Source organism: Pongo abelii, chromosome 10 (genome assembly GCF_028885655.2).
Source record: "Pongo abelii isolate AG06213 chromosome 10, NHGRI_mPonAbe1-v2.0_pri, whole genome shotgun sequence".
Classification (NCBI taxonomy): Eukaryota; Metazoa; Chordata; class Mammalia; order Primates; family Hominidae; genus Pongo; species Pongo abelii.
The window spans coordinates 76,324,925-76,337,103 of record NC_071995.2 but is presented as its reverse complement, the minus strand read 5'-3'; the positions used below and the strand labels follow the sequence as shown (position 1 = coordinate 76,337,103).

At 33.2% G+C, this 12,179-nt stretch overlaps 1 protein-coding gene across 12 annotated transcripts in view; it reads right to left on the bottom strand.

The window, feature by feature from the left end:
• The window catches only part of NAV3 (neuron navigator 3), a 924,032-nt gene that overhangs the window by 66,159 nt on the left and 845,694 nt on the right, over positions 1 to 12,179 (bottom strand). For all 12 annotated transcript variants that reach the window (XM_024256848.3, XM_063712200.1, XM_024256849.3 and 9 more), the window contains 3 exons: positions 10,452 to 10,640; positions 7,485 to 7,537; positions 1,480 to 1,503 (listed from right to left, as the gene is read on the bottom strand). In XM_024256848.3, the coding sequence (XP_024112616.2) occupies positions 1,480 to 1,503; positions 7,485 to 7,537; positions 10,452 to 10,640 (266 nt within the window). The remainder of the gene's footprint in view (positions 1 to 1,479; positions 1,504 to 7,484; positions 7,538 to 10,451; positions 10,641 to 12,179) is intronic.

The following is a 12,179-nucleotide window of genomic DNA, read 5'->3' as shown; positions in this document are numbered from 1 at the left end:
TCTCATTTCTTCAAAAACAAGTCTTATCTATAGTTGTAGTTGAACTTTTGGAATGCTGTCTCAGTTTGAAAGAGCATTTTTGACATAGTTTATTAACTGTCTAGTTTTTGCCCCTGGGCATTAGATTTTGTTGAAAATAAATGGTGGTCAACTCAAACACTCTAACAAAGTAGAGAACTCTAAGCTGGAAACAGATAGTAGACACTTACATAATTTCACCAAATGTGATTCTACTTCATTCCTGTTTTTTTTTTTTCCAGAACAGATACACCCCAGTCTAAAATAACATTTGTTTTACATTAATAAGATAATGACTGTGAATGATTTCAGAAAATACAGCATCTATTTTATTCATAAATGAATCCAAACTCAAAGAGCACTTCTCAAATTAAACAGTCTCTATTACATGATTCTAGTATCTTTAAAATATAATCCAGGAAACTGTAAAGTGATTGAAATTGTTTTTTTAAACCATAACTCATGATACAGCATCAATGATCAAAGGGGAGCTGAATAACTACTACTAAGGCAAATAGATGTAGCATTTCGATGCTTCAGTAGCTATACTATGATCAATGTTAGAAGCTTTATCATGTCTATGTGATGTAAATAAAACCACTTTGATTTTTAAAAATCACATCCACTCTTTGTTTCAGAGATTACAAAGACAAATTGGTTTAATCAATACTTTTCAAATATTTTTAAACATAGCACAAATTTTATTTTTAAAGGCTAATAAAATAAGACTTCAAAGGAAAGGAATACTTTTGCAAAAGCTGTTGTTAAGGCATTTTTTTCTCTGTTGTCTGATTGCCTCAGTGTAAACCAATCAAACAGTCATTACCTCACGTTGAATAAAGTCATAATTAAAGTCCTCCTGCTCTCTTTGACCAGGACAAATGTTTTACCAAGGGAAATTAAAATAGTATTCTCTCCTGAATGCAGTTTGATTTGCTCATGAGTGCAACCAAATATGTATTTGTGAAATATGTTATTAGAACAATAGGTGACACACCACACATAAAATGGCAATTAGAGACAACAAGATAATGACACAAAACAGATAGTCTGAGATGCTGGTATCCTGTGTTGTGGAGGCTTGGTGCCCAAGTTTCAACCATTATCCTATGCAGATGGTCTTACAGGGAGTGAGAAAAAGACTGTAATAAAATAGGAAGACCATAGGCCTTCATTTATCAATGATTTAATGAGTGCTTACTATTATAGACAACTTATTAGGTGTTGAGCTAAGACTCAATCTAGAATGTGAGAGGACAGCTTGCTATACAAACTTCCTTTCATTTTATTTTTAAGAGGCAATATCAAAGACCACTTATCAACTAGCTAGCTGCCTTACTTCAGCAGTCCTGTGGAGTTCTGCTATTGTATCACAGAGCCCTCTAGTGGTCACAACACTAATTTCATCATGAATGCAAACTAAAATAGAAAATATTAAAATATTGCGTGTTTTTTTTTTACCTCTGAATGAGCCTTTTCTTCAGCCTGTAAAACAGTAAAAAGAAAGACTTTAACTATAAAAACTATTTTCAATTAATTCCACAAGTATAAATGAATAAGATAATCATGATGTATTTTTTATTGTCTACTATGAGAAGAATGGAATGAAATACATAAAGTTATTCAATTGAAATAGTACAAGCAAGTTACTTTACAATTTTATATAAATGTTTCTTAATATATAAACAATAAGGTATTCTTAAAATATAGGTCATTTGATACATAATATTCCTTTAAGCAAAAGATAGAATTAAAAGACTCTAAGATGTAAATCATAAGCAACATAAACCAAATAGTTATAAAATTATACTCTAAAAAAGATGGGTGCATGTAAACTTAAAATATTGAAGTATCTTTCATACAGATTGTAGGAAACAGACTCCATAAAATTATAGAGACCTCTAGTCAAGGTTTAGATGTCAGAATTTTATTCTGTGATTTACTGATCACAAACAATGTCAAATAAAGCTGGGGTAACATACAGACCTCTACTGATAACCACAGATAATTAACATTATTTACTTCTATTTTTTCTTTCTTTAATGATTATTAATAATTTTAAATATCACAAGTCAGCAAAACGCTTAAACAATGAAAACACTGAAACACCCAGTGATAAAAGTGTCTGGCAAACGTTTTTGGCTATGCAGCTTATGGAAAGGAGGACTGCCATAGGAATTTGCAGGGCGTTTTTGACTTGACTTCCAGAAAACTCCTAGCTCTGTTTTTCTTCTTCATGCTGGGCTGCAAAATGCCAGAAAATGAGTTATGTGCACCATTACATTTGGGAAGCTCCCTTATTCTGGGAAAAGCTGAAGAATGCATAATCTTATTGAATAGTACAAGTCTGCTTATTGCCATAAGCAGATCCAAAGCTGAAAAACAATCTCTCATTTTCTATGTCTACTTTTGGGATAGTTCTAGATTAATTGATACAAAACAACCTGAACTGTTTTTTACTGCTTTTCTTTCAGAAAACATAAAGCAAAGTAGTCTAACCATCAGGATATATTTTATTTGCCAGCAACTCTTTTAACCTGAGCTTTGTCTTCCCTATATTTTCTCTACCTTTAAAAATATGTAAACTTAGTAATATAGTGGCTAAATAATAAAGTGGCTAAGTGGTAGAATCCTAATAGCCTTTATAAGAAAACTGTTTTAAAAAGCAATCTTGAATAATTTACATCTTAATTTTAGATATTTAAGGAAAGATTTTATTTTTTAGATCCGAATAATTTTAAGGTTTTATACACAATTTGGTTTTTGAATAAAAAGTAAGCAAAGAATATTAAGATAAAAGTTTCATTGCCTTAAAACATATGGCACAATTAACTATGTAACTATGTCTATTAGTTTTCCCTAGTACTTTGCTTTTGTTTTTGTTGTTGTTTTTCTTTCTTTCTTTTTCTTTTTTTTGAGGCAGGATCTTGATCTATCACTCAGGTGCACTACGCATTCACGACTCACTGTAGCCCACCGTGCCCGGCCTACTTTTTACATTTTTTGCCAGTTTATTCTGCCCAATCCTGCTTCTAGGCTTCCTAGAATTATAGAAAGCTGGTAAAGATTCAAGAATCAATAAATAATTCATGTATTTTTAAATAATAATTTATTCTTTTAAAAAATAATCAAGAAATATACTCATTGCATTTTTGTTAATCTATAATAGTCCTGTTACACATACTAGTAGCAAGCATAATAATTAAATATCAATTCTATACATACCGTATAGCATGACTTTTTTCACTACCAATTTTTCAAAACTATTATTTGCTTTAACCTTTGCCTTCTTTCATATTCTGTGGTTATTAATACCAGGTGGGTGTTACCATAAAAATAAAGCAATGAGCCAGAATATTAATATTATATTTTTTTTTCAGTAGCTTAGGTGTGGGATTAGTGATATCATGATGGAATTGGATTATTTGCCATTTTTTTTTACAATGGTTTTGAGCAAGCCCAATGTCCTGGAGATGATAAAAAATATGAAACACGTGACTAAATAAAAATGTTTTTATTTATTCTGTAAGCCAATAAGTGGTCATTTATCCATTCAAATTTATTAATTAAAAAGTTATGACTTTAATATTAGCTATTTGTTAGGCAACATGTTAAAGAATCCACAATGAATCAAAAATGACACTTGCTCTCATGAAAAAATACAATTTAGAATTCAAATTCAAAACAGGTTAAATACAGTTTTTAATATACAGTTAATCAAAAAACTTCTATTGCAGGGATCAAAAATTTAAATGTCTAACAGGACAAGGCTTATAAAGAATAAATGGACTTGAAGTATTTAAATAGTCACATGACCTTCCTTGGCTGTCTTTCATTTTCCCATTTGACAGCAATATAAATAGCAAAGGATATTTCTTTCTCATGAGGAAAGCAACAGCACAATGAAAACTAGCCACCCAAATTTAACTTCAGCGTCAGGAAGAAAAGCATTGGTGGAGGCTGTGGCTTCCAGAGAGCCCACGCCAACATCTAAAGGCGTCAATTACAGGTGACTGAAAACCCAGAGGAATTTCATCTTAGTATTGCTAGATATTCCATAGATATTCTAATTATTTTTAAAAGGAATTTAAAATTTTGAATTTTTAGGTAAAAGCTCCATATTTCACAATATTTCACAGTGTTGGCTTAGATTCCCTCTCCCTCTCCCTCCCCTCTCCCTCTTTTCCTTTTTTTTTTTTTTTTTTTTTTTTTTTGAGACACCGTTTGGCTCTGTCACCCAGGCTAGAGTGCAGTGGCACTCACTGCAGCAGCCTCAGCCTCCCAGGTTCAGGCGATTCTCCTGCCTCAGCCTCCCAAGTAGCTGGGATTACAGACGTATGCCACTACGCCGGGCTAATTTCTGTATTTTTAGTAGAGATGGGGTTTTGCCATGTTGGCCAGGCTGGTCTCGAACTCCTGACCTCAAGTGATCCACCCGCCTCAGCCTCCCAAAGTGTTGAGATTACAGGCATGAGCCACCGCGCTTGACCTTAGATTTCAAAACAAACCCACAAACCATAAGTTTGCCAAAGGTAACACTTCTGCAGATCAGGTTAGGTTTGTGATTTCCAACCAGTTTGCAGACATCCTGAGACAAATGGGATAGATCTAGCTAATATTTTCAAATTTTATTTTATAGGTATAGTCCAAAGAAATCTGGCAACTTGCCTGATATTACGTAACAATTTCTTGATTGAACGAGGCAAAAATGCAAATCAACTAAATCTCTATTGAGAGTTATTAAGAAGGCATGAAAAATAATAATAAGTTGCTTTTTCATTTGATAGTTTAAAAAGCATTTTCATAGGTATTTTCTCATTGCCAATTAAATCCTAATGCCTGATCATGGAGGACTGGGGAAAGAATGACTCCTCATCTTTTATGATTTTTCTCTTTAGTAGTTCCCCAAATATTCATTTATTTGAATTATTTTACTACAGTTTACTTGTCAATTTAAATATATCATTTTCATCATCTCAAATACAACTCTTTCAATTTTCTAATAATATCACCTTCTCATGTGGCTCGATCACCTAATCCATTCTTTACTCACTTAACACTAGGATCTACCTTACCTCCATATATTGGCCTATAAATATATATATATATACATATATATATACATGTGTATATATATATACATATTCTATTTTAATCTGTGTTCCCATTTCATATTCTACTCTTAAAATGATATTTCTCATGTATGCTTTCTAATTATCCTCATCATTTTGACATCCCACTCCTATCTACAAATGTACCCCTTGGGTTCTCTATAAACTTGCACTATCCAATGTAGTAGCTGCTAGGCACATGTGGCTATTTCAACTTTAATTAATTAAAATAACAAAGTCAATTCATCTCTTTGCCAGATATACTTCAAATAATCAATAGCAACATATGGCTCATAGTTACTATATTAGATAGTGTAGATGCAGAACACTTTTATTAACACAGAAAGGTCTACTGGACACTGGTAGACTAGTAATCTGTTTTTTCTTAAACTCATGATCCTTTTCTTGAGGAATAAATTTTTCAAAAAAATTTTCAATATTGGGATACACAATAGTTGTATAAATTTATGGGGTGCATGTGGTATTATACCAACATACGATGTGTAATGATCAAATCTGGGTAAGTGGAATATCCCATTCTTCATTTAGGAAGAACATCATTTCTTCCTGTTAGGAACATTCTAAATCTTCTTTTCTAGCTATTTTGAAATGTACAACAAATTACTGTTAACTATAGTCACTCTACTGTGCTACCAATCACTAGACCTTATTTATTCTATCTAACTGTATTTTTCTTTCTTTCCTCTTTTTTTTTTTCAGTTTTTCTTAGGTTTCATAAAGGTAGTTTTATCCAAATATTAATTATTGTATGTATTTAGAATAATAATGATGCTACATCTTTTGATGTTATACATAGATTTAAATGGCAATGGTTTTAATCAGAATACAATTCCCCAACAAATGGCAGTGCTGGCCCAACAGAAGGAACACCAAGTCTTAATATATTTCTTTAATGTGTTTTTTTCAGGCGTGTTTATACATTCCTCACTTTATCCATTTGCACAAAAAGTACATTTACGTAAACACTAATAGTGATTTCTTAATTTCTAGAAGCTATGGGCAATTTTAATCATTGAAAGGAGAGATAAGAAGAAAATTACCTCTGCCAATAACAGCCTGATTTTGAATGACTATGTAAGGCAGTAAATATATGAGATTAATCTATAAACAGAAGGTTCAAACAAACATTTGAACCTAATGATAATGAGTGAAAAAATTACTGCCCATGATGCTCAGTTGATCAGTGACAGCAGAGGCTATGAACTTTTCATGAACCTTACAATACAGGATTAAGGCTTATTCATAGTACTCAAGTCCCATTGAGATTCAGTAGGCTGCTTTTAAATATACCTCACTGTTAACCCAGCTCTAAAAAGACTTACTCATAAAATATAACTTCCTGTAGGCTACTTTTTAAAAAAAGATAGAATTGTATTTAACAAACAGAAAAACTCTCCTTGTCAAAAGTGAATTATAGTTTCACACATTTGCAAAAGAACTTGAAACACTGGTATTTTTCTCTTGATAAACAAAGTTTCTGTCCAAGTGTGCTGGTTTACACCTGTAATCCCAGCACTTGGGGAGGCTAAAGCAGGAGGAGTTGCTTGAGGCCATGGGTATTGATCAGTCTGGTGAATATAGCAATGACCTTGTCTCTAAAACAATTTAAAAATTAGCTGGGCATGGTGGTGCGTGCCTGTAGTCCTAGCTGCTTGATGGGCTGAGGCAGAAGGATAACTTGAGCCCAGTAGTTCAAGGTTGCAGTGAGCTATGATTGTGTCATTGTACTCCAGCCTGGGTGACAAAGCAAGACCTCGACTCAAAAATAAATAAATAAATAAACAAATTAAATAAAATAAAAATAAAAGTTAAAAAAATCACACTCTTTCAAAAGGTATATTTAAAAAAACATCTCTGGTTCTTTTATGCTTTTACCCTTTACCCTTACTGCTTTTACCCTTCAATAATCCTCTCAACAATAAACTTAAAAATAAAAAATGAGGAGAAAACACTATAGAACAATTAACAGTCATGGCTCAGAGAACAAAACATGGACAACTCGTCATTACTAAAATGATAGTATAGCAGACTACATGGTTTCAGAGACTCCAAGTCATACCTCAGTAGGTTTTATGAAATCGAATTCTACATCAACTCATTGATTATGATGAGTGCACAAAAGCCAAGTGAAAGCACATGTAAGTGACCAAAGAATGGCAGGTGGAGCACCTGGCACTTTATTGGGTACTGGGCAGCTTAGAGTATGCCCTTATTTCGCTACACAACTCCTGTGCAAGTCATAGATGAATGTGATCTGTTCACAGTAAAATGATCTATTTCATCATCTGTGTGCATGGCAAAAGCACAAGCTTTTTCTTAACAGCCATTACTTACTGTAGAGTAAAGAGAAGAAGTGCTGGACACCAGTGATAATGAAGAACCATGAACTGGAGAAAACAAACAGAACAATAGAGTTAAAATAATAAGGTCTACTCAAAAACCCCAGCCTTTACAGAAAAAGTAAAGAATGGGTGGTTAGGGAAATTAAGTAATAACAACTAACTATAAGATTCTGAGAACCAGCCTGCTATAATTTTTTGGCAATCAGGACGTTGAGACATGGAAGAGCCCCATCCATACTCCCTAAAGTACCTCAGTTGCCAAGTTATTAGACAGAAGTCTACAAGCATGAGTCCTACCAGCCTGTTTCATATGTGTTGAAAGGTACAGTAAATTCCCATATAATAAATAGGATAGCATGGAAACCCAAACTAAAGTTGCCATAAACTTTTAAACCTTAAAAAATATATGTACCTTATTTATTTCATTTGTATCCAACACAGGTCCACTTTCAGATTTTTTTCTCCATACAATTTCAGGAAAATAAGCACTTTTATCTAATGTGTTATGACAACATTATCTGTGATGCATTGATCATACTCTTATAAATGTGGAATTACTGTTCCTTTACTAATTTTAGTAAGAGAAAAATACTTCTTTTTTCAAGGTGGTGTCTCAGAGAAATTGAGAATGGAAATGTCGCACTGGCTTTTATATATTTCAAAATACCATTGTAAACACTGGACATTTTGCTTTATACTCCTACACTTCCAATGTACTAAACCCAAAAGGTGGATAAAATGGTGCTGACTAATATTTTCAGAAAAGTTCATCCTCTTTTTACTATGGAGTAGTATGGTTATTTCTGCTCATTGTGCATTAAACAAACAGTTGAGCATGAACAATGTGACAAGCTGTTGCTAGATCCCGGAGCTGCAAAAATAAATAAGATAAAATCCCAAAAGCTCAAAAAGAAGATAATAATTTAAAAGATATTTACAATAGAGTACTATGACTGCTACTGAGATCAATATGGTGGGTACTACAAGGACATATGGGAGGTGCTTAAGACCTGATCAGGAGACGGCTGGAATAGCTGCACTAGGCTTATGGATGAAAACATGGGGATGGAATTGAAGGATACCAGGAAGAATCTTTTTAAAACTGAGTATATAGATGTGGTCAAAAGAGGAATAAAGAACAACCCCCAGTTTTCTAACTTGGGCAAAGCTATTATTCTATGTGATGTGGAAAATGTTGGTATTTGAGTCAATTATTAAAAAAAAATTCTTTCAATATCTAATAATACCCTCGTAAACTAAAGTGTTACCCTGATGTACCATAGGAAAGGTGGACAATTAATCAGACGATCTCATTCTCATTCTTTTTGTTTATGACCTTAGAACATGTGGCTCAGTCTCTTCATCTGTCAGTGTGAGCATTAGATAGGATATCAATAAAGTCCCTTCAATCTAGTTCAATAAGTCTTGAATCTAGATCACCATTTAAGAACTAGAATAGTTCAGTATTCAATGCATGAGCACAAAAAAAGCCATCTTGCCCACTGAGGCTAGCTTTCAGAAATTCAGATTATTTAATCCTGATACATTGAAGGCCAGAATTTCCCAGTATATAAAAATCACTTTATTTGTAAATGCCACACTCTAGAAAGCCATCTGTATGCTTAGCAAATTATTTTAAAAGTATTATAAGAAGCCTATCTGTGAAGAGAGCAACAGAACCATTTCAGAAAGCAGTGTCCTTACATTTGAGAATGGTTATATTTTGTCTATCTACATGCCAACAATCAGTGGAGTCACTGGATATAATTCACTGTCTGTCATAGTGAACTTAGTGGTTTGGTTAATATTGCAAAAGGCAATGACAACTCTCCTCTACTGATTTAGTGCCAGTATATTAAATCCATCGTGGTGACCTGAAAAACATGAGTCAATTTTAATGGCTGCCTAACCCCTCAGTCAGAAGATACTTTAAATAAGAAGGTAGGAAGGGAAAAGATAATGGAACAGAATTGTTCTTTATTCTCATATTTCATCCTTGTGACAAACCTAAGAAGTTACAGATGCAGAACTTAGGGATAAGAAGGTTAAGAAACTTGCCTAAGTTTATACCACAAATAAATGGATGGCTAAAGACTTAAACTCTGGTATGTCTCAAGATTTGGAGACTTTTCTTTTAAACATAATTATAAGGTTAATAATTTCATTCTAATCAGTTTGAATTTGTATGTCTAGTTTTATTTTATCCTTAGCTGATATGCTTTATAATATGTATGTTGTAAGTTTTCTTTATGGATACTAAAAAAAAAATTCATTAAATCAAAGAGAAAAGTCTCTCAAATTATTGTTAAATTTGACATTTGAACTTCTACAGTTTACAAAAATATATATATTTGAGCATCAACTCAGCTTCCTGAGGTTTTCAAGCTGATTTATTTAGAGTATTTACATAGAACTATATAACTGTAAAGATATTTATTAGGTTAGGTGACAATTTTATTGCTATTGGATGAAGAAATAATGACTTATAAAGCAAAAAAGTAGGTACAATATGAATTCTAAAATGATATAATAAAAAATTAGCACCAGAGGGAATTCCTGGGAATAAAAGTCAGCAACATGTGGTATTTTCATAAAATAATGTTTCTGGTTTGCGTGTCTTTATGGCTCTTTAACCAAAATGTCAAACAAAACATTTGCTCTGATATTTGATGCACCTGGGAAAATAGTTTCTATGTATATTTCTGTACTGGAAAAGTAGATTTAGTCTAAACTCTTCTACAGCCAAGTATTAATCTAAACAAATTCTGGCATATTTCCAAATACATAAAGAAATAGAAGATAATACAGAATAAAACTTCTTCAAGCTTCTCGTTTCCCAAATGATAATTACACTAGTTTATTTTCCTCTTCAGGAATCTTTGTGATGTGAGTGACATGATGGTTTCCCTCTCAGGGTTTAAATAAAGTGACTTCATCTTTATTCCCCCCCAACGCTTACCTTCTTCCATGCTGTCTCTGAATGAGCCTGAATGACTGATGGCACGAGGTCTTTCCTCCAGAGAAGTGGCACTCCCACAAAGCTGGGAGTCATCATAGAGATCGAAGGAAGAGTCTTGGGCTGGGATGCTGTTTGAGCGCATCATGCTGGGCCCAGGAAGGTTAAATTGAGACAAATTTGTTGGGCTCACTGAAAAATAAAGCACACACAGCCTATTACTCTGAAGCTTGAAAGACGAAAATAGCAGGTTGACATAAAGTAAGAACATGATCCCAATTCTTATGAAAACATGAATGTATAGTGAGCCCCTATTTAAGGTAAGAGTCTGCCTCTGAAATGTTCAATAACAGATCCCATTGTGTCCCTCTTTTCCTCTGGCACTTTTATGGCAAGCCTTACGTCAATTTCTAAAGCAACAGTACACAAAACCAACAAGTCACCTACTGCTCTTGCTAGAAATGTAATAACATGGTATTTTCTGCTACCTGTTATGAAAAAAAGATGGTCTTTCTAGAGTTTTCGGTTTTCTCTTTAAAAATAGTCATCATTTTAATGGAAAAAGAAAAATCAAAAAGAAAGTAAAATATAAAACATCTAAATTTCCCAAGGAGGGCTTTAAATGCTTCCAGGAAAATACTCTCAGTCACTTCAAACTCTTAATTGATGTAAGTTCATGATTAGGGCCATCATTATTATCAAAGTTAGGTTATAAGGAAATAGTGTGTAATAAACATTTTTATAACTAAACACAATGTGACATACATGGTATCTGTAGCCCACCATAAAGTTAATTATATGAAATGATTTTCTACTCTGTTTAAGATGAGCATATCACGATGAGATGGTCAAAAGTCACAAACATGTTATATTTCCAAAGAAGTATCTTAAGTCTGTAATTTTTAATAACAATTTATTTTCTTATTGCTTATTGCCAAAGAGTCCTCATCTGGTAGTCATCAATTTAAGGAAAGATTTGGTTGATTGTATGTACAACTGCATTGGAAAACAATACAGTTGTGAAATTTGGAATAAAAGCGAAGCAGAAAAATTGAGAAAGATATTTTAAATGCTCATATTTAAGAAAAGCAAGTTTGTTACTGCTATATGAGAAAGCAGGCAGGAGCCTCTTAAGATATAAAGGGAACTAACGAGTATTTTCAAAACCTTGGGGAATCTGTCAGTGGCTTAGAGTTGTTCTGACATCACTTCGAAATTTACTAAGTTTTTTTTCTTTGACACAGGCAGTAAACTTCTTCTTAATACAAGTACTGGCTCTCAAAACAATGTAAAACAGGAAAAGTATACCCAGAGGTAACCGGAGAGAAGTATCTCACATTTGGAAGGCACTGTGCTTGATAATTCTGGTATTAACCGAATTAACACACAGACCAACCCTCTGATAGAGCCAGTTATTGATTGGAGTAAAAGGAAGCATAGGACTAAGAATCACATATTTAAAATGTAATGGAAAAGGAAGAAAATATGAATCTGAAAAGTGCAAAATTTATTGGAAAAAAAGAAGAAAGGATGGAAAGGAGAAAAAAGTAAAAAAGGGAGAGGGAGAGGATCTACCTTTCAAGCATATTCCTTCAGCCTGCAGCGACCATTAGTACCACTTCAGTCTGATTAGTGACAACAGCCAGTAGGTACACTGTAGGACATTCAAGACTTAAAATGTTTATGTTTAAGGTGGCAAGATTGGGGTAAGTCACCCTATTCTTGGTTCAT